This window comes from Pempheris klunzingeri, chromosome 7, assembly GCF_042242105.1.
Source record: "Pempheris klunzingeri isolate RE-2024b chromosome 7, fPemKlu1.hap1, whole genome shotgun sequence".
Taxonomy (NCBI): domain Eukaryota; kingdom Metazoa; phylum Chordata; class Actinopteri; order Acropomatiformes; family Pempheridae; genus Pempheris; species Pempheris klunzingeri.
Genome location: NC_092018.1, coordinates 592,176 through 613,186, shown reverse-complemented (window position 1 = coordinate 613,186; position 21,011 = coordinate 592,176). Strand labels below are relative to the sequence as shown.

General features: G+C 49.1%; 1 protein-coding gene across 2 annotated transcripts; it reads right to left on the bottom strand.

Annotated features, from left to right (window-relative positions):
• Positions 1–174: 174 nt before the first annotated feature.
• rufy3 (RUN and FYVE domain containing 3) lies at positions 175–16,764 on the bottom strand. Of its 2 annotated transcripts, XR_011584408.1 has the most exons (19): positions 16,285–16,764; positions 10,008–10,181; positions 9,725–9,842; positions 8,758–8,859; positions 8,527–8,650; positions 7,942–8,006; positions 7,456–7,521; positions 7,281–7,350; positions 7,082–7,171; positions 6,317–6,400; positions 6,077–6,244; positions 5,657–5,754; positions 4,550–4,669; positions 3,483–3,606; positions 3,323–3,408; positions 2,717–2,744; positions 2,511–2,588; positions 791–1,820; positions 175–709 (listed from the first exon to the last, which is right to left on the bottom strand). XR_011584408.1 is itself a non-coding variant. In XM_070833361.1 (18 exons), the coding sequence occupies exons 1-18, from the start codon at positions 16,526–16,528 to the stop codon at positions 1,677–1,679; spliced, it is 1,983 nt and encodes a 660-aa protein (XP_070689462.1). In that variant the 5' UTR covers positions 16,529–16,764; the 3' UTR covers positions 175–1,676. The 2 variants fall into 2 exon arrangements, 1 of the variants encoding a protein (XP_070689462.1); XM_070833361.1 differs by having other exon boundaries at positions 175–1,820.
• Between the last annotated feature and the right edge of the window lie 4,247 nt (positions 16,765–21,011).

Sequence of the window (21,011 nt, the reverse complement as noted above, 5' to 3'; positions counted from 1 at the left end):
TCAGTCAGAGTGTTAGCAGTAGATCTTCCAGATCTCTCCCTGCAGGGATCTTTTCCATGATGCTGTCAGACACTCAGAAAGTGAGCGTTAAACCTTTGTTTGAGATGTTTGATGAGATACTTGATGAACAGTGCTGTTAGTCTTCCTGAAATAATCACAGCAGAGTCACAGCAGTAAAGTTTAATAAAAGTTTATTGTCGATCTAAGAAGCGATTCCATCTCACGTGTTAATGAGCTGCAGCGACTAAACCTTTTCTCTGAGATTCTTCCTCACGTGAGCCGACAGACCGGAAGCAGCTCTGACGCTCCGCATCAAACCGGTCGGCCCAGAAAGAGTCTCAGAGACACCACGAGTTTTTGTTAATGCCCCCTCCAACTAACACAGAACACAACAGCAAAGAATCACTAAGCCCACAGGGTCAGCGCTGTGGGCCGAAGCACTAGGCTGACACTTTGGGAAACACACGTTTGGTAGAAACCAGCCGTTAGCTTAGCTTAGCTTAGCTTAGCTTAGCTCAGCGCAGCATGACGACCGTCTGGTTCAGTCCAAACATACTAAAATCTGGCCACCTGAACCTTTAAAGCTCATTAATAAACACGCCCCAGACTCCAGGAAATAGTCCCACCCATAAACCAAAGGAAAGAGCGAAAGTGTTGAACTGTTCCTTTAACATGAAGACTGAAGCGCAGCGTGAGCTCTTCATCAGACCTGAACCCAGAGGAGGCTCCATCAGACCTGAACCCAGAGGAGGCTCCATCAGACCTGAACCCAGAGGAGGCTCCATCAGACCTGAACCCAGAGGAGGCTCCATCACCAGCCAGCAGCTGAGGACTTTGGTTAGAGATAACTGGGACATTTGTGGCCTCGTGGTCTGGAACTCTACAGTGTTCCTGATGTTCCTGATGGTTTCACGACTCCACTGACACGTTTAATATCAGTTTGATTTTGTCAGCAGAGTCCTGAACCAGAGTCCTGAACCAGAGTCCTGAACCAGAGTCCTGATCTGCAGCTGAGGCTAAAATAAATCTGTTTGAACTTTTTCATCTTTTAAAACTTAACATCTGTTAAAAAGATCATGAGTGAACTCTGAGTGTGGTTTTAAGTGCAGGAGACGATTAAAGGAGGAGACTGTCTGACCCCGGTCCTGTCTGTGCGAGTCCTGGTCTCTGAAGGGCCGGAAGGTACTAAAAGTGCAGCCATTGCACTGGCTGAGGTGATCTACTGGACCAGTTCCAACACTTTTCCTACCCACCAGTCACTCAGACACCAGGATGAGGACAGAGAGGATCATGGGTAGAAACAGGGTAGTGACCCTTTAAAGTAACTAAAATCAGTTCAGGACTCGTCAGATGTTTCTCATCGTCTCCGGTCCTGAAGTCAAAGTGCATTTCCTCAGTGCCGGTCCAGCAGGTCCCGCAGGCCCCGCAGGTCCTACAGGTCCCACAGGTCCAGCAGGTCCAGCAGGTCCCACAGGTCCAGCAGGTCCCACAGGCCCCGCAGGTCCAGCAGGTCCTACAGGCCCCACAGGTCCAGCAGGTCCTACAGGTCCAGCAGGTCCCACAGGTCCAGCAGGTCCAGCAGGTCCAGCAGGTCCAGCAGGTCCCGCAGGCCCCGCAGGTCCAGCAGGTCCTCCTCGTGTCTGATCTCGGTGTCTGGTGGTTACACGCTGGCCGTCTCACGGTGGCGTTGAAGCGTATTGTTGGAGCAGCTGGGAGAAGCAGGTGGTGCAGACGGTCTCGGGGAGGATGGAGGAGGGCAGCGGCAGCTCGTTGGACACGCAGCCCTCACAGAAAACCCCCCCGCAGTTCTTACACTGTTTCTGCAGGAGGAAACAACAGAGAGGAACCCTCAGGAACCGGGACGCCCCGTCTTAGCTTAGCGCCAGCGTGCTAACGCTACCTAACGAGCACCGAGGAGAGAGGCTGATGGGAGGGAAGGGCATTGTGGGAGATTTTGACCTGCTGACGAAGGTCAGAGGATCAATAAAGTTATTAGAATTCTCATCCAATAATCAATCAGTTTGGATCAAAGTCATCGTTTAAACTGATTTAATAAGAGCAGATCAATGGGTGAAGTATCTGATACATGTATTGATTAATCTGAACCTGTTCGTTTGTTTGGTGTCTCAGTCTAAACGTCCTGAAGAGTTCAGGAAGGATCAATAAGTTATCTAGGTTATCAATAGGTTATCAATAAGTTATCTAGGTTATCAATAGGTTATCTAGGTTATCAATAAGTTATCTAGGTTATCAACAGGTTATCTAGGTTATCAATAAGTTATCTAGGTTATCAATAAGTTATCTAGGTTATCAATAAGTTATCTAGGTTATCAATAAGTTATCTAGGTTATCAATAGGCTACATGTTGGTCGACTGGTTGCTTCCTTCATCCATCAGCCTGCTCTCTATATAAAGACTGTTCACTGACTCAATAAGCTCCTAGAAACACCCTGATTCACTAGATTGATTGATTGATTGATTGATTGATTGATTGACTGACTGATTGGTACCTTGGTCTTCAGCAGGGACTCGTCCTGCTCACACAGCGGACAGATTGAAGGCTGACTGATCTCCACAAACGACTCCTCCTGCATTAATGATGGTTACAGCCGTGATGGACTTCATCAATCAATCATCAATGAGAACAGAGAGTTCCTGCTTTGAACTGGTCCTTTAATCATTAAACTGATCTGTGGTCAGATATGAAACACCTCACCTGTTCATCCTCATGGTGTGACAGGGACCTTAGAGAAGGAGAAGGGGTCAATCAATATATTTAGTATAAATAATTATTTATTCTTTCTCAGGATATAGTTAAGATACAACTGGTATTTCTAAACATCCACAATAATAAAGAATAAATAATAAACAAATAAATTAATAAAGAATAAATATTTTTACATGTTTGGGGGTCAAAATTACTAGCAGGTACAAAAACATGTCTCTCTGCACACACACCAGACTCCATTCACTAAAACAGTGATTTTAGCTCCCAGGACACAGGAGCTGAATTAACCCTTTAAAATCCCAAAGTCACACAGTAACACACACACTGACTGATGGAGCAGCAGCTCTAAAATCCCTGTTTTAGTGAATGTAGTCTGGTGTGTGTGCTGTTTGTGGTTAAACCAAAAGGATCTTCCAGGTCTCTCTCTGTAGGGATCCTTTCCATGATGCTGTCACACACTTAGAATAACACTCTGATCCTGTCAGTGGATCAAACAACAACACTCGTCGTACCTACCAGTCATTTAGACACCAGGCTACGAACAGATAGAGCGCAGGTTTAAAAACAGCGGAGCTCTCCTTTAAAGCGACTTACAGGCTGGAGCTCAGGCTGGTTTTGTCGTCTGCTGCTGTGGTTATCCGGTCGATGTCCCTCCTGGCTGTCGGGGACTCTGGGGGCCTCTGTAGGGGAAACTCATCATGTAAGAGCAGGGAGTGCACAGATGGAGGCGGAGCGTGCCGTGGAGGAGGCTCACCTGTGCCGTGGTCTCCAGGTGTCTCCTGGCCCTCCGAGGAGTGCTGGACTGTCTCTGAGAAGCGTCCACGTGATGCTCGGCCCTTCGCTCGCGCTCCTTCCTCAGCTCCAGCTCCAGACCGGACCTGGACCGGGACAAGTCTGAGGGTTCAAACGGCTTCTCAACAGGAACACGCTCCGTCGTTACCAGGTTTCCTTCTGTACTAGTGGTCACTGTGACCGTTGTTACTGAAGTATTGACGAGGCGATCGCTCCAGCGTCCACCAGATCAGGTGGTATGAAGCCTGCTGATCACCACAGGACTGATCTCTGAAGCCATGTTGTTAAAGCGGTAACACCACAACTGTAGACGTCTTCAGTCTGCAGCGTCCACAGGTTCAGAGGTCAGAGGTCAGAGGGCGCCGCCCCGTCAGTTAATCAGGCTCTGCTGTGTGTCCGCCGTGAACGTGAGGACAGGACGGGTTCTTTTCAAACATGAAGAGGTTTTTAGTGCACCTGAGCGCTCCATGTGTGCTGAAAACACTTTGAAAGGACAACATTCAAACTCAAGCATATTCCAAACCTTCAAATCAGGCTTTTTCCAAACTTTAAAGACTTTAAGAAGTTCAGCAGCCTCCTCTGATGACACACACACACACACACACACACACACACACACACACACACACACACACACACTAACCTGACCTGACTCATCATCATAAACTGTGACATGAACGCTCCGCTCTGATTGGTCAGTCTGGTGTTCTGGTTGTTTCTCTGGCAGAAACAAATATTTCATTCTTCGCTGTGAAGTCGTGTAAGAAGTGAGATCTGCATCTTCCTGTCTGGGTTCATTTAGCTGAACATTACCCCCCCTGCCCCCCCCCCTCGTAATGCATAATTATTCCATCCAATATATTTTACTTGATTTTTGTAAATACAACGTTGCCATAGCAACACGTCGCCAGGTGTTTCCTGCTGTTCAGTGGGTCGTCCAGGAGGTGTCGTCTGTCTGCCTGAATCCCTGTGACCGGTGGATGTCCCCTCAGTGCCCCCCCACAGCCCCCCCCCAGGCTCAGGCCTTACCTGTGCCTCCTCAGCTGCTCCACCTCCACCTGCAGACTCTCGATCTTGTCTCCAAACTCTTGTTTGAAGAGCCGGTTGGCCTCTAGAGCCAGATCCCTCTCCCTGTCAGCCTGTTTACATCTGGGTGGGGGGGTAGGGGGTAGGGGGTAGGGGTGGGGGGGGTCACATAAACTTATGGTAAAATGAAACTGATGGAAAGAAACAGACGCCGACAGAAACTGAAATAAAAACAACAAAAAATGAGAGGAGGAGTCTGAAGAGGAAACTGTAGCCAAAGAAGGTGAAGCAGGCTGGTTGGTTATGTTTTATTGGCCTAATGATCAACTACAGTTTACACAAACGTATGTTCACTCCCTGTCTGCGTCCTGCATCCCGCTCATCCCCACACCTCAGCCCCTAAACGGCAGCTCACAGTCTCTGCTGGTTGGGGGCGTTCGCCCCGTCTCTCTGGTAGCGCTGCGGTTCTGTGGAGCACCACGGCAGCGAGTCCACCCCCCCCCCCACACACACACCCAGGACGTGCGAGCCCCCGGTCCGTCCCATCCTAACTGTCCTCTCAGGACGCCGGGCCGCCTCTCCGTCTACTCGTCTAACTGCCAGAAAGCGTTAATGGGGTGTTTGTAAGAAAGGCCGACCGAACAGAAGTAAAAGTCAGACGTGGTCAGAGAACACGGGGGGGGGGGGGCTGCTAAAGGGTCGGCCGGCTCAGCCCGCACTACCGAAGCTGATGCTGCAGGGGGTTCTGGGAAAACGCTTTAATGTCAACAACAAAGGAGCATCGTACAGAAAAGATAACGCCGGCCTAGTTTGGTTATTTCTACGTCAGGCGGGGCTCGATGTTTGTGTTCAGGATCATGGCGGCGAGCAGGGGGGGGGGGGGGCTACTGCTGCAGCTGCAGCAGCCTCCCTGCTGCTGAGTTCAGGTTCCTGGCCTGCTTCACCAGGTGTTTCTCACTGATTCAGACCAGAGAGGATGAGGAGGAGTGACGAAGGAGGAGGGGAGACAGACACGGGACAGTCAGAGGAGGTGTGTGTCTGCTGGAGCACTGACACACAGCAGTAACAGGGTGTGTGTGTGTGTGTGTGGGGGGGGGGGGGGGGGCTCACCTGGTCTCCAGCTGTTTGACCGTCCCGTTCATCTGGTTCACCTTCTCCTCCAGGCGAGCGATGGCGTCGCTCTTCTGTTTGGAGCTGGCATCGACGTTCTGAGGGACACAAGACACGTTAGTGCACCCCCCAGGTCCACCGGACGGCCCCGCCCCCCAGGTCCACACGGCTTTGTCGGCCTCTCGTCGTTACAAAGCCGTGTAATGAGCGAGATGACGTATCGTTAAGACCCTGTGGGTTTGTTTCCATGACAACACGTCTATTCTCCATCTATTTATCGGACCTTCCTGCTCCTGCTCAGGAAACATGGAACACGGACACCTAACTGGTATTTTCTACGGCTGTCTGCACGTTGGGACATTTTGACAGAGTTTGTTCCCTTAAAGAGAACCGGGGGGGGGGGGGGGGGGGGGCTCTGACCTGTGCCTTGTGGCCGAGCTGCTGGTTGATGGCTCGCAGGTCGTCCAGCTGCTGCCGGAGCTCCACCAGCGCGTCCTGCTTCTCACAGATGTCTTTCTCCAGCATCTTCATGGACAGCTCCATCTCCTGCTTCATCCCAATCTGCACCTCCAGCTCCTTCTCCACATCCTGCACACAGCACAGCAGCCTCAGCACACACCTGCCACCTCAACCCGTAAATCATCAGAGCCTGAAACGCACCAATCGGAGCAAAGTCTCCTCTTTGAGCTGCTTGCGTGTTTCACCCAGCGACTGTCCGTCTGCTGCCGAGTCGCTTCGGAGCGCCTGAACACGAACAAACACAAACATGAGCACAGAAATGTATTTAGTATGAATATCACAGAGTTCACAGCGAGAAGAGCTCATGTTTCAGATCAATATCGATCAATATATATCTAGATGTCTATATCTATATCTAGATATAGATATAGATATCGATCTATATCTATATCTAGATATAGATATAGATATCGATCTATATCTATATCTATATCTATATCTATATATAGATATAGATATATATAGGGATCACGATGAATTATAGAGGAAATAATCTGAATGACTGAATCTGGGCTCAACTTTAACTACGAGAACATCTATTATTGATGATCAGAGTTATTGATGATCAGAGTTATTGATCATTAACGATGAGCCTGAATGACTAAATCAACACTTCTGTCTTTTCTCATCTGTTCATAATGTCTGATGTTTCTGTTTTCCATTGATCAGTGTGTGTGTGTGTGTGTGTGTGTGTGTGTGTGTGTGTGTGTGTGTGTGTGTTCACAGCTGTCTCCCTGTCCCGTTCAGCAGGATGATGATAAAACATGGCGTCCTGGCTCACTGTCCTCCACATTAGATCAGCTGATCAGTCAGTCTGTGTGAGGGGGCTTCAGTGGTGATCATGTGACTGATCTCAGCTTTAGGGAGCAGAGACGGAGTTAAAGGTTAAAGAGCCGGTGTGTTCACCTTCCTGGACTCCAGCTGGTATGAACTCTCCTCCTTCACTCGCTCCACGTCTTCTTGTAAAGTGATGATCCGGTTATTTGCGACTGCGAGCTGCAGAGACAGAAGCCAGTGGATGTTAACGACCAACCCTGCCCCCCTCTATAATAACCTGGATTTATAACCCCTAGTTTTTTAACTTAACCCTGTGGACCAGCCTCACCTCTTCTGTCAGCTTCGTGTTGGACTTCTCCAGAGCGTCCACTTTGGCCTGGAGGTTATTCACTGAAGCGCTACACACAGACAGAAAGGTCACATTAGCCGGTCTGCATCCCACGTCCTCTCTAAGAGGAGATCACCTGTCGTCTTCTCATTTACATCACAGCGACGAGACCGACCTTAAATGTCTGTTCAGCTCCTCCACATAATTCTTCTGATCGAGGATCGCTGTGATCTGACCGTCGCTGGAGGAGCAAACAGGGACACGTGGCTGGTTAAACCTGAGCGCAGCTGAATAATCCAGAATAATAATCCAGAATAATAAGAGAGTCACACCCGTTTGGGTCACAGTGATTAGTCCATCAGCAGAGAATCAATCTGAAACTATTCAAACCTTTTACATCTATTTGTCAGTCCAGATTCTTTTGGGCCTTTTCTAGTCTTCATGTTTCAAACACACCATTAGACTGAAACTCTCCTTTTCTGTGGTTTTGCTGCCCAAACAGTGAATTCATCGGGGACATAACTGTCAGATTAATCATTAAGTGCTAGTTGCCCTGAGGTCTTTATCTTTACCCTAAAACACAGTCAGCCATCACACAGATCACTGGGTCAAACCTTCCACATGCTGCTCAGTGTGTAACTCAAACGGAGGCAGCACTCACCCCTCTGCACTCTTACTGCTGTGGCCTCCGTCTTTGAGGTACATTGAAAAATCGATCACTCCGACCTGCAGAAGTCATTCAACAAGAAACAGGAAATCAGTGACCCCCACCACGGAGAGCGTTTAGGGTGTTTAAAGAGAACAAGATGTTTTTAAGGTCTCCCCAATATAAACGTGTGTCCCTGGGGTGTCTGGAGCACCGTCCCCAGTCCTGGTCCTCTGCCCTCACTGTTTTTCTAATGACTCAGATGAACGATGAAGATGATCCTTTGAATCAGGAGAGTTAAAGGTGCAAACGTTTGATGAGGTCACCTCTGGCTCCAGGACGTAGTGACGGACTTTTGTCACTGTTCTAATGTTTTATAGACCAAACCACCAGAAAATAATCACCAGATAATTGAAAACAGAAATAAAGGGTACATGTCGCCCAGCTGGTCACCCTGACCCAACATTTGACAGCTTAACCTCCATGAAGACAAACATCAGGTCACTGCGTCACAACCCAGAAGAACAAATCTTCCTCCCTGAGAACTGCGGCCCTCCTTCCTCTTCGCTGTGGCCGGTGTGAGGGTGGAAGCAGGCTCACCTGAGAGTCCAGGTCCTCTCCCTTCATGCACAGGTTGGCGTCGATGACATTCAGACCGACGAGCAGCCCGGCGATGACGGCGCCCTCCTCCTCCATCATCAACGCATTCTGCTCGTAGAATTCACTGCAGAGACAAAGCAGAGTTAGAGACGCCGTCACCGACCGCGGCCCGACCCCCCCCCCCCCCACACACACACACACACACACACACACACACACACACACACTCACCTGAGCAGGTCCTTCCTGTTGATGATGGTCTTCATGTAGTCGGAGAGTTTCTTCTGCATCAGGGCCAGTCGCAGCCAGGCTCGCCCCCGTCCCAGAGGAGTCCTGCAGTCAAACACACACCTCAAACATCCGCCCTCTTCTTTCAGTGAGTGTATTTAGCTAGTTTAAGTCCTCCAGGGTTCAACTCAGTACATAATTAACCTGTAAGGACGATCGGCACTCTACGTTTGACTGACTGCTTCATGTGGGTCCTTCGGTTTAAAACCAACTGTGTGACAGGTGTTTATCATAAAGTTCAGAGTGAAGCCAACAGACGAGGTGCAGACGGTCAGTACGCAGCACTGGAGGCATCGACAGCACTGCTCTGATGTAACGGTACTAAGTTCTTCAGTTCAAGTGGAAATATTGTTATTTATTCATTATATTCACTTTGCTGATTCTTTTTCATCGTTTGGGTTTCCATGGTTACATGTCTCCAACCAATGTTACTCCCACAGGAGCCGAGGACGGGGGGGCCACACGGGGCTGACCGCAGAGTGTGAAGAAGGATGAATCCCAGCACAGGTCAACGTGGTGGCTCAGACTTTATACCTGTGTGGTTAACTTCTACATTTCAGCTTTCAGCGGCAGGTTGGTTAGGTTTAGGAAAGGATGATGGATGAAGACGGGAACAGCTAACACACCTGATGCACACAGCGTCAGTCGAAAAATAATAAATAATAATCCCAACCTGAGGATTTTATTTGTCTTTTCACTGACGATGGTTTGTGGGAAGTGAGCGGACGGTGGCCGGCCAGAAGGTCTAACATTTCCTCCAGCACACTAAAATTCATCTTGGCTGATCAATAGTCACTAATAAAAGCTCCCTGCTGCCAAACGCAGCAGCTCCTACACCACCACGTCCTTCTGTTTCCAGCTAAGCTGCTGTAAACGTCATGCTGGGAGGACTCTGGTGTACTGGACTCACTTGAGGCCCGGCAGGTCTTTGACGCTGGCGGTGATCTCTCCTGCCTCCGGCGTCAACTTCTCAACCAGCTCCAACGCCCCCCAGAAGGACTTGTTCTGCCCCAGGAAGGTTTTCTTGGCTGAGGACAGAGACAATGACTGTTAATAACGAACAACCCAGGAGTGAGCGCAGTACAAATGTTTAATGGACGGTGTGAACTGGACAATAATGTCCACAGAAGGTTGTCAGACTCGTAGCAGCCTGCGATCACACAGTTTCAGAGTCGAGTGTGTCGTCCACGTACTTTTCAGCCCGTGTTTCAGACAGTGCTCCATCACCACGAAGAACTGCTGGAGGGGTGCATAGTCGGAGTCGAGCGTGCGTCCGAGGTTCAGAGCGGACTCGATCAGGCCCTTGATGCTCAGTTTGGCCATGTTCATCAAGTTCAGCCTCTCGATCGCGATGGGATCCTTGGGATCTAAAACAAGGAGGAGAGGAAAGAGGAAAAGGTGGTTTAGTGACAGCAGCAATGACTCAGGGGCCAAATGTACCCAGAGCCACCGGGTCTACAGGAGGAGACGACGCAGTTTTAATATGAAAATAAAGAGACAAAAAACAGGCTTTGGTTGGAAAAGAAAAATGCTGTTTCATTAAGAGATGCACAGGATGCTGTGCATTAGGTTAGTAGGTTATAAAGTTATAAAGTAAGACCTTGTGTGGCCTCATGTGGACAATAAAACAGTTAATAAAACAGAGTGAACAGAAATGCTGCTCCTGTCTGGGTCTATTTTCTGCCACTGATTCGTGCAGGTTTGCTGCTGAAATGAGTCTTTACAGCCGCAGGAGGCAGAACGTGGGAGTCAGAATAAACCAGCGTTCTTGTGTTCACTGGAATAAATAAGCTGCAAACCAGCGAGTCAGCGCGGCTCACGGATGTGTTTGTAAAGGCTTCTGGTCTGTGGCACATCTGGAACACTGATGTTATCACTAACAACAACAAAGGCTTCAACACAAACCCGAACAATGAACAGCCTGGACAGAAAACGGCCAAACTAAAATCACTGAAGTTATTCCTGATCCATTATTGATGTCAGTCGATAACACGGAGGCTTTTAGAGGCCGAGCTCTGCAGGGTTAAACTGTCGGCTTTACATTATTAATACACTCAGACATTTGGCCTGCGCCCCGGGTGCTCGTGGACTGTATGTCATGTTAAACCGTTTTTTAAAAAGAAGAATTCCCTGATTTCCAGGACTTCCAGGACTTCCAGGACTTCCAGGACCTTCCCTGCCAGGATCAGACTTTTCTTAATTCCAGGACCCTTGAGCATCCTGTACTGAGCACGAAAATCTTGACTTCCAGCACAAAATCACTGCAACCAAGATGTAATGAACCCAGGAGCTTGTTGAGTCGTGGCTGAGACGAGCACATCTGCATTTTAAAGAGAATTTTAATGAAACTTTCCTCTGGAGCTGATTTGGACAGAAGATTCACATAAAGAGAGAGCAGGGACGAATATACTGATAATGAACTCAGTCATCTGTTTGGATCCATGATACTAGGTGCTCTGCTGATTGGATCAGGCTTTGTACTGATGTATCGTCAAATCTGGAAGACGGTGGTAGCAGTCAAGGGCCCCACTCCGCTGCCAACCATGATTGAGGGTTTAGGCAGGGCTCAGGCCACGGCCGTGGCTGCGGTTCTTAACCGCTCGGATAACATCTTGGAGAAGCTTTCGGCTCTGCAGAAAGGATTGGATCGATTGAGTGACCAGAATGGACAATAGAGTAAGCCAAGTCTATTGAATATGGCTGTCTCGCTCTAACCCAAATAATCTAATCTGAATTGGCCTCCCTAAGCAGTGGCCTTGGCCAAGGTCACTGTCTGAACAATCTCCCCTCTGAGTGCACTGCAGCTGGGACGCTCTTCCCCATCCCTCCCCCATCCACCTGGTGTTTGTTGGCTTATCTGGAACCGGACCAGGGACGTCTCCATGGCAACCGCCATGTTATCGCCGACGACCGCGAATGAACTGAGGCGGGTTTTGGGAACTGATGGGCAAACACATCGGGACTTACTCCTGCCCTATATCCAACGCCTTCGCCAGCTTCCACCCCTCCAGTACGAGGGGCGTGGTCCAAGGGCTCGCCTGCACGGGGCTGTAGCCAGCGACCTGCCTCCTGCGGTGCTGGAATTCTCTACTCCCCTTTTCCCCTCCCCTGTTGCCATGTTGTTATTGTCATGTGATGTGCAAAAATATGTGCTGAGGTTTTTTTTACCGGTCCCACACTGCACTCCACATGAGTACAGTCTGGTGTCGCATGTTTTTTTTCTCCTCCCCTCTCTCTCCTCTTGTTTTCTCCCCCCACTTTCCCCACCACTGTAAAAATGGAATTTCCCCCCTTGGGGGATCAATAAAGGTGAATTGATTGATTGATTGATTGATTGATTGATTATCTCCCTGCAGCGTGACGTCTCCGTCCCCGTCTGACCTCCGCCCTCCCCCGGGATGGACAGCGTGGCCCCCCAGCTCTGTGCAGAGGGAGGGCGTGGCAGGAGGCGAGGAAGAGGAGGAAGAGGAGCGGCCCTTCACTCAGCACACGTTCTGTTCTCCATCCAGTTTAAAACCCTGAACGCACCGAGGCTCAGCGGTGTCCTGGTGGTTTGGTGTCAGTCTGGGGAAGAACACAACAAAGTGCAAACTGGGGGCCGCCCCCGAACAGTCGACCCGCCCGTCAGAGGAGAAAGAGTTTTCATTGGTCGAAACACCAAACGGATGTTTTTTAGGTGAAGATTGTGTACTGAAGGTTGTATTCATCGTGCTGACCTCTGTGGAGAGGATGATCATAATAATCATCCTTTATTGATCCCCATGGGGGAAATTCAGGTGTTGCAACAGCCCAATGTACAACATTAAAAAACTGAATTAAAAATACTGAATTAAAAATACTAAATTAAAAAAACTAAATTAAAAGCGCAATAGAGAGAAAAAAAGTAACACGTTAAAAAGAAAGCATCAGTGACGACAGTGAAGTCGTATATAATGCTAACGCTAACGCTACAGTCCGGAGGACCTCCGTTGGTGGCGCCCCCCGTGGTGGCGCCCCCTGTGGTGGTCAGCTGTAACTGCAGGTGTGTTTTGATCAAACATCTTCAAAGATGTTCCTCTGAACGTCAAACCTGGTTCTTTATATTTGTACTTTTCTTTGTTTGGCCGTTTAACTCAGCAGAGATCGGACAAATCTGAACTAGTAACTAACAACTGGTTTAACCCATAAATCTGTTACCGATATCAGCTGATCGGCTGATATTATCGTACACTTTGTCCACCAGAGGGCGCTGACAGGTGCACAGTTCAGTGTAACAGTCGGCCAATGGCGAGAGGTTTTTACGGTGATTCAGTGACCTCTGTGCAGGAAGGACAGCTGACACCCAGATCATAACACCAATAACTGTCTGAACTCATTCATCTCACTGAACGTCTTCCAGATGAAACCTTCCCAGCTCCACGTGGTCTGCTCTCCTGACACTCAGCTGCATCCTGTTGGTTTGTCAGTAAAAACATGTAAATCAGCAGCCTGCTAACTCCTCCTGCTGTGTGACGCTAACGTTTCATCAGACAAAGGACAACAGACACTAATGTCACCTATCGAATCCCTGCTGTCGGTGTGAACCACAGCGAGCTCATAACTCCTCTCGGCCAAACAGCCGCCACTTCCTGGTTGTTTTTCTGCGCGGCGCCCCCCCCCCCCCCGCCGTGTGACTCTCACACATCAGACCCTCACACCCACCGTGACACAGCTCTAACCGTACACATCAGCTCCCTTCTCTGGCAAACGTGTGGCATCCAGGGACCTTGAGCATCACCACGCCCTAAAACAGACCCCCCCACCGCGCCCACCGAGCTCCTCTGTCACACGTTACCTTCATGGGCCGGCTCCGGGTCGGGCGTGAGGGAGATGTCGTTGAGCTCTCGAAGGCAGAGCCACTCGCCGTCGACAGACACGCGAAAGTTGCAGAGATAAATGGTCTCCCGGGCGGCCTGGGTGATCTTGTCGGTGGTGGGGGTCGGGGTTTCGCTCTGAGGCGTCAGATCAGACATGATGACTCAGCTGATGCGAGGCAAAGCCAACACCGCCGAGGGAAAAAGGCGCAGCTGCTTTTGTTCCAGGAACCAGCGAAGGCCCAAAAAATAACAGGTCAGAGCGAAGCAGAGCGGAGAGCCTCTGAACACAGCATCCACACAAAGAGCATCAAAGGCCCACAGCGGGTGTCTGAGCGCGGCTGCTTCTCCTCCTCTTTATGCCTGCATCCTCCTCTCCTCCGTCTCACAGCTGAGTGGAACAAACGCTGCTGCCCTGCCCTCTCCTCCTCCTCCTCCTCCTCTTCAGCCTCTTATTATCCCCTTTGTGCAGGCCGGGGGTTTAGAATGCAGGAGAGCTCCGTGCTGGGAGTCACAGCCCTCCTCCGGTCGGCTCAGCACCGGCCCGGCCGCTCTGATTGGACTGCCCGTGCTCCGCAGTGACTGCTCTGGGTGGGTGTCGACCAAGATGGCCGACAGCAGTGCTGGGTACAGCAACACGCGGTCACGTGAGCAGATGGTGCATGCGTAAAAAAACATCGGGGGAGGGGGTCCCCAGAGTCCCCGGCCAGTGCTAATGATGCAGCAGAGGACCCATCTGTCTGAGGCATCGGCGGCCCCCCGGAGCCCAAACAGAGGCCCGTCAGCGGACAACAGGACTACAGCAGCAGGGAGAGCAGAGGTCTGACCGGGTTAAATCACTGAGGCCTGCTGCAGCTACGCTCACTTGGTAGTTAATGAACTAGTGATCAACTATTAATCAAGAAAAAATGTCCAAATTCTCTGATTCCAGCTTCTTACATGAGAATGTTTGCTGGTGTTCTGCTCAGTAAACTGAATATCTGATATCACCTTCTTCAATCACATTTTACAAACCAAACAAGTGATCAATTAATGGAGAGAACGATTAATAAAATAAGGAAAATAATAATAATTCTAGTTGCAGCCGTTTCTTAAAAGCCACCCGTGACGTTCAGCAGGTGATATTGATGACAGTCGGTGCCATCAGAGGACGAGACGACGACGTCACATCGGATCAGACCCACGTTTGTTCATTCTCTCGTGAGCACATTCAGCAGAACCACAACTAAACAACCGTTCAGGTAAACACCAGGTAAACACCAGGTAAACACAAACGCTCTACTAGAGGCCTCATCAGCAGCAAACCATCACTGGGTGTCTTCTAGTAACTAATCACTAGATAATCATGAGATAATTAGTGCAGCTGGTCAGGACGCTCATCACGAAGCTGCTGTCAGTAGATATTCAGCCCAGGTGACTTCACAGGTATTCAACACGTTCATCTCCAGCAGAGAGAACACCTGAGGACCAGGACCGAGCTCGGCTCCGCTTATGTCAGAATAAATCCCTCAAATCATGAAGGAATAACTCAGAGACCAGCTTTGGTCCGTACATAGTGTTACAGAGAACGTTCAGCTGCCACCTGAGCAGGTACGACACTGTGGTTCAGACACCAGACTGATTCTTTACATTAGGAAGAGTTTCAGCCCCAAAGGAAGGAGAATGAAATGATGATGTCCTCACAGAGCTGTGCGACAGAGGGCGACTCTGTTGGAACCAGTTTGACTCTGAATGTGTTCCCATCTCCAGCTAGCTAGAGGAATAACCTGAACAATCCTGATCCTGATCCTGATCCTGATCCTGAACCCCCACGTTACCTGAGCAGAGACTGGAGGTTTCCTCTGTCGTTATCTAACCGACGCTCTGAGGCTGAACTGTTCTGTTCTCCATAAACTATCCCTCATAAAGAGGACTGTCACGATGAGCAGTCCTCACTGCAGCAGGTGACTGTACGCGTGTTCACATGCATGTTACATGTATGTGACACTGACAGGCAGCACTACAGACGGTATGTACAGACATACAAGTCTGTTCAGATAAACTAAAGAACTGTTTGTGTGAAACAAACAAACTAAAGGTTTATGATTTACTGGGAACCTGAACACATCACACACACACTCAGTGTTCACAGCTGGAACAGTGTGTGTGTGTGTGTGTGTGTGTGTGTGTGTGTGTGTGTGTGTGTGTGTGTGTGTGTGTGTGTGTGTGTGTGTGTGTGTGTGTGTGTGTGTGTGTGTCTGACTACATCTCACCTGACTGCTTTGGTTTTTACTGACTGACTCGAACCAGGTGAGTCACCTAACACGTGACAGCACAGGGGAGTGGTCACGTGGTGCCACAGCTAAGTTTACTGTGTTTAGTTGTTTTTTGGTCATTTCCCTGATAATTAAAGGATGACAGAGAAGAGACGGGACAGCTCGTGGTGGTTCAGACCGGTTTACCGGGAGCTCGGTCAGCTGAAGGCCGTTTTATTCGGTGTTGAGGAGGAAAAGTGAAAGTTTGTTCCAGAAGTTAGCTAACAACACCAACAAGCTAGCGCTGCTAACGGGGGCCACCGGTCCGAGTGACTGGGGTCGTTACCGGAGGACACCGTCAGCTACCGTCAGCCGGTCCGCTCGGCAGGTCCGGGGACACTTACTTCTGCGCCTGGAGTCGATCCTTTCGATCCTGAAGTCGTACTGCCGGAGCGGGGCGGGAGACAGAGAGCCGAACCTCAGGCTGGACGAGTCCAGCGCCTCCTTGAAGTAGATCACTGAGGTCGGGGACAGAGTCTCGTCCGGGCTGTCGGTGACTCCGTTTTCATCGGAGGAGTCCCGTCTGCCGGGGCTGGGAGAGACCTCCGAGGGGGACCGCAGAGGGAGATCTCCCGGCGGCTCCGCCATCCTCCCCCCGGTCAGACTCACTTCATGTGACCGGACAGAGCTGTCAGTCCGCGGCCAGCTAACGTTAGCTAGGCGCGGTTAGCTGCCATGCACCGCCGCGGGAGGCAAAACAGTCGGTACACCGGTCCGAGACCAGTTGGGTAGTCAGTTCGGTGATTAGTCCGCCCGCAGTCCGGTCCTGCACGGTGTCCCCTGACCCGGAAACAGCTAGCTGCTAGCCGTTAGCATCTGTGACAATCTCGCGAGACTTTGTGGACCGGAAGTGAAAAACTTGTGTTTTTACTCCAAACTTCAGTTTACACACAGAAACAATGAAAAAGGTCAAATTAGGCAGAATAAAACACAATGAATCAAATAACATAAAGAAACAGAATGAGCAGAGAATAAATAAATCACTTCTAATAAACAGAATACTGTTTCCACTAACTGTTTCCAGAACAACAATCAGACGCTCTGATGGTTCAGTAGCTCTCACACCTCACTGGAGGGGTACAAATCATTATTTTGGGTGGAAATGGGTATTTGAGGAATTTAGCTCTTAATCTATATACTTTTGTTTGGTCAAAAACAATCAAATTATTGTTTCTGCAGGACTGAGCAGACCGTCACCAACACTTTTTATGGAGAAAATGGCTTCCATCGATAAAGGGTGTGGGTGTGTTTTTTAAAAGGTTACAGAATGCAGTGAGAGATTGAGGTAACAGTCAAAGTAATATTTATAACAGGAATCATTAGTTAAGGTAAGACATCTAAAAAGTCCATCCGCTTCTTACACAAGATGCTGTGAATCATTTTTAAAAAAGTCAAACCTGCTGGTCATATTTTTAAAGCTTAAAGGACAATTTGGTCACATTACAACCATCTGTGTGTGTAACTCAAACACACACACACACACACACACACACACACACACACACAGACTGTCTGTCTGTCACACACCAGAAGGATTCATTCAGAGAAGAACAGCTGTGGAAAGTGGGGGACAGGGTCTCTGCTGGGGGGATATTCACTTTGTTTTAGTACTTTGTTTGCAATTCTGCATCACTCTGTAAAACATCACCCACTGGTTCTGACATCAGGACACCTCAGTCCTCACACACACACACACACATGGTGACATCACCTGTTGGCTTGTGGACCGCCATTTTGAAGCCCTGCGTTTGGTTCAATGGGCATCGCCATTGGTCAGTGAGCAGGTAGCCCCGCCCTAAAGCCCCCCCCCTTCCTGGTCTACCTAATACCGACCAATCAGAGGACGCTTCTTTATAGACTGATACCGACCAATCAGAGGACGCTTCTTTATAGACTGATACCGACCAATCAGAGGACGCTTCTTTACACAGACTGATACCGACCAATCAGAGGACGCTTCTTTATAGACTGATACCGACCAATCAGAGGACGCTTCTTTACGCGGACTGATACCGACCAATCAGAGGACGCTTCTTTATAGACTGATACCGACCAATCAGAGGACGCTTCTTTACAGACTGATACCGACCAATCAGAGGACGCTTCTTTATACAGACTGATACCGACCAATCAGAGGACGCTTCTTTATACAGACTGATACCGACCAATCAAAGGACGCTTCTTTATACAGACTGATACCGACCAATCAGAGGACGCTTCTTTATACAGACTGATACCGACCAATCAGAGGACGCTTCTTTATACAGACTGATACCGACCAATCAGAGGACGCTTCTTTATAGACTGATACCGACCAATCAGAGGACGCTTCTTTATAGACTGATACCGACCAATCAGAGGACGCTTCTTTATACAGACTGATACCGACCAATCAGAGGACGCTTCTTTATACAGACTGATACCGACCAATCAAAGGACGCTTCTTTATACAGACTGATACCGACCAATCAAAGGACGCTTCTTTATACAGACTGATACCGACCAATCAGAGGACGCTTCTTTATACAGACTGATACCGACCAATCAGAGGACGCTTCTTTACAGACTGATACCGACCAATCAGAGGACGCTTCTTTACAGACTGATACCGACCAATCAGAGGACGCTTCTTTACAGACTGATACCGACCAATCAAAGGACGCTTCTTTATACAGACTGATACCGACCAATCAGAGGACGCTTCTTTATACAGACTGATACCGACCAATCAGAGGACGCTTCTTTATACAGACTGATACCGACCAATCAAAGGACGCTTCTTTATACAGACTGATACCGACCAATCAGAGGACGCTTCTTTACAGACTGATACCGACCAATCAGAGGACGCTTCTTTACAGACTGATACCGACCAATCAGAGGACGCTTCTTTACAGACTGATACCGACCAATCAGAGGACGCTTCTTTATACAGACTGATACCGACCAATCAGAGGACGCTTCTTTATACAGACTGATACCGACCAATCAGAGGACGCTTCTTTATACAGACTGATACCGACCAATCAGAGGACGCTTCTTTATACAGACTGATACCGACCAATCAGAGGACGCTTCTTTATAGAGACTGATACCGACCAATCAAAGGACGCTTCTTTATACAGACTGATACCGACCAATCAGAGGACGCTTCTTTACAGACTGATACCGACCAATCAGAGGACGCTTCTTTACAGACTGATACCGACCAATCAGAGGACGCTTCTTTACACAGACTGATACCGACCAATCAGAGGACGCTTCTTTATAGACTGATACCGACCAATCAGAGGACGCTTCTTTACACAGACTGATACCGACCAATCAGAGGACGCTTCTTTACACAGACTGATACCGACCAATCAGAGGACGCTTCTTTATACAGACTGATACCGACCAATCAGAGGACGCTTCTTTACACAGACTGATACCGACCAATCAGAGGACGCTTCTTTATAGACTGATACCGACCAATCAGAGGACGCTTCTTTATACAGACTGATACCGACCAATCAGAGGACGCTTCTTTATACAGACTGATACCGACCAATCAGAGGACGCTTCTTTACAGACTGATACCGACCAATCAGAGGACGCTTCTTTATAGACTGATACCGACCAATCAGAGGACGCTTCTTTACACAGACTGATACCGACCAATCAGAGGACGCTTCTTTACACAGACTGATACCGACCAATCAGAGGACGCTTCTTTATACAGACTGATACCGACCAATCAGAGGACGCTTCTTTACACAGACTGATACCGACCAATCAGAGGACGCTTCTTTATACAGACTGATACCGACCAATCAGAGGACGCTTCTTTACACAGACTGATACCGACCAATCAGAGGACGCTTCTTTACACAGACTGATACCGACCAATCAGAGGACGCTTCTTTATAGACTGATACCGACCAATCAGAGGACGCTTCTTTATAGACTGATACCGACCAATCAGAGGACGCTTCTTTATAGACTGATACCGACCAATCAGAGGACGCTTCTTTATAGACTGATACCGACCAATCAGAGGACGCTTCTTTACACGGACTGATACCGACCAATCAGAGGACGCTTCTTTACAGACTGATACCGACCAATCAGAGGACGCTTCTTTATAGACTGATACCGACCAATCAGAGGACGCTTCTTTACACAGACTGATACCGACCAATCAGAGGACGCTTCTTTACGCGGACTGATACCGACCAATCAGAGGACGCTTCTTTACACAGACTGATACCGACCAATCAGAGGACGCTTCTTTACACAGACTGATACCGACCAATCAGAGGACAGGACACTTCCTCATACTGACAGGATCAGAGTCCTGTCATCAGGCCTCTCAGACGCTCTTCTCGGCTGTGGCCACTAGAGGGACCAGCAGATCTGTCCTCAGAAAGTCCTGCAAACATCTCAACAAGTGAAACCATGTCGCCGTCCTTTAGTGCTTATGATTTAAAATGATTTTTAGTCATTTCAGGGAGGAACTGAGACCTGACAGGACCACAGCATCATCAGACCGAAACCTGCAGGATCAGCAGGTCACAGCTGAGGTCAAACCGCCGTCAACCCCAAAACCCAGAGGACGCTTTCAGAGCAAATCAGCGGGGAGAAAACTGGTGTATGATAAAATGAGCCTCATACAGCACACACACATCTTCATCATCACCATCATCATCATCTTCTTCTTCTTCTTCTTCTTCTTCATCATCATCACCATCAGAGGTGGTCTGGAGGAGGTCTCAGTGTCTCCTTCATTATTTTAACTCACACAGTATTTTACAGTATGGTAGTAGTACTTGTACTGTAGTACAGTAACCCCCCCCATTAGAGCGGGGGGGGCAGCTGTTGGAGGCTGATCTCTGTCCCCGGCAGGCTGGAGGTCTGGGCGGTCACTGCGCGCTCTGCGTTTCCGTGTTTTAGTTGAAGTTTAACCGATGAGAGGGGAGGAGGAGGAAGAGGAGGAGGAGGAGGGGAGAGCATGAGAGAGGGAGGGGAGCAGGAGGAGAGTCGGTGGGACGCCAGGAGGAAAACATTCGCCCTGCTGCTCTCTGATCGGACG

Coding starts and splice junctions, on each gene's coding strand:
- rufy3 (XM_070833361.1), bottom strand. CDS start 16,528: ATGGCGGAGCCGCCGGGAGATCTCCCTCTGCGGTCCCCCTCGGAGGTC. Junction 8,651..8,757: donor AACAGGAAGGACCTGCTCAG/GTGAGTGTGTGT, acceptor TTGTCTCTGCAG/TGAATTCTACGAGCAGAATG. Junction 2,745..3,322: donor ACCAGCCTGAGCTCCAGCCT/GTAAGTCGCTTT, acceptor TCCTTCTCTAAG/GTCCCTGTCACACCATGAGG.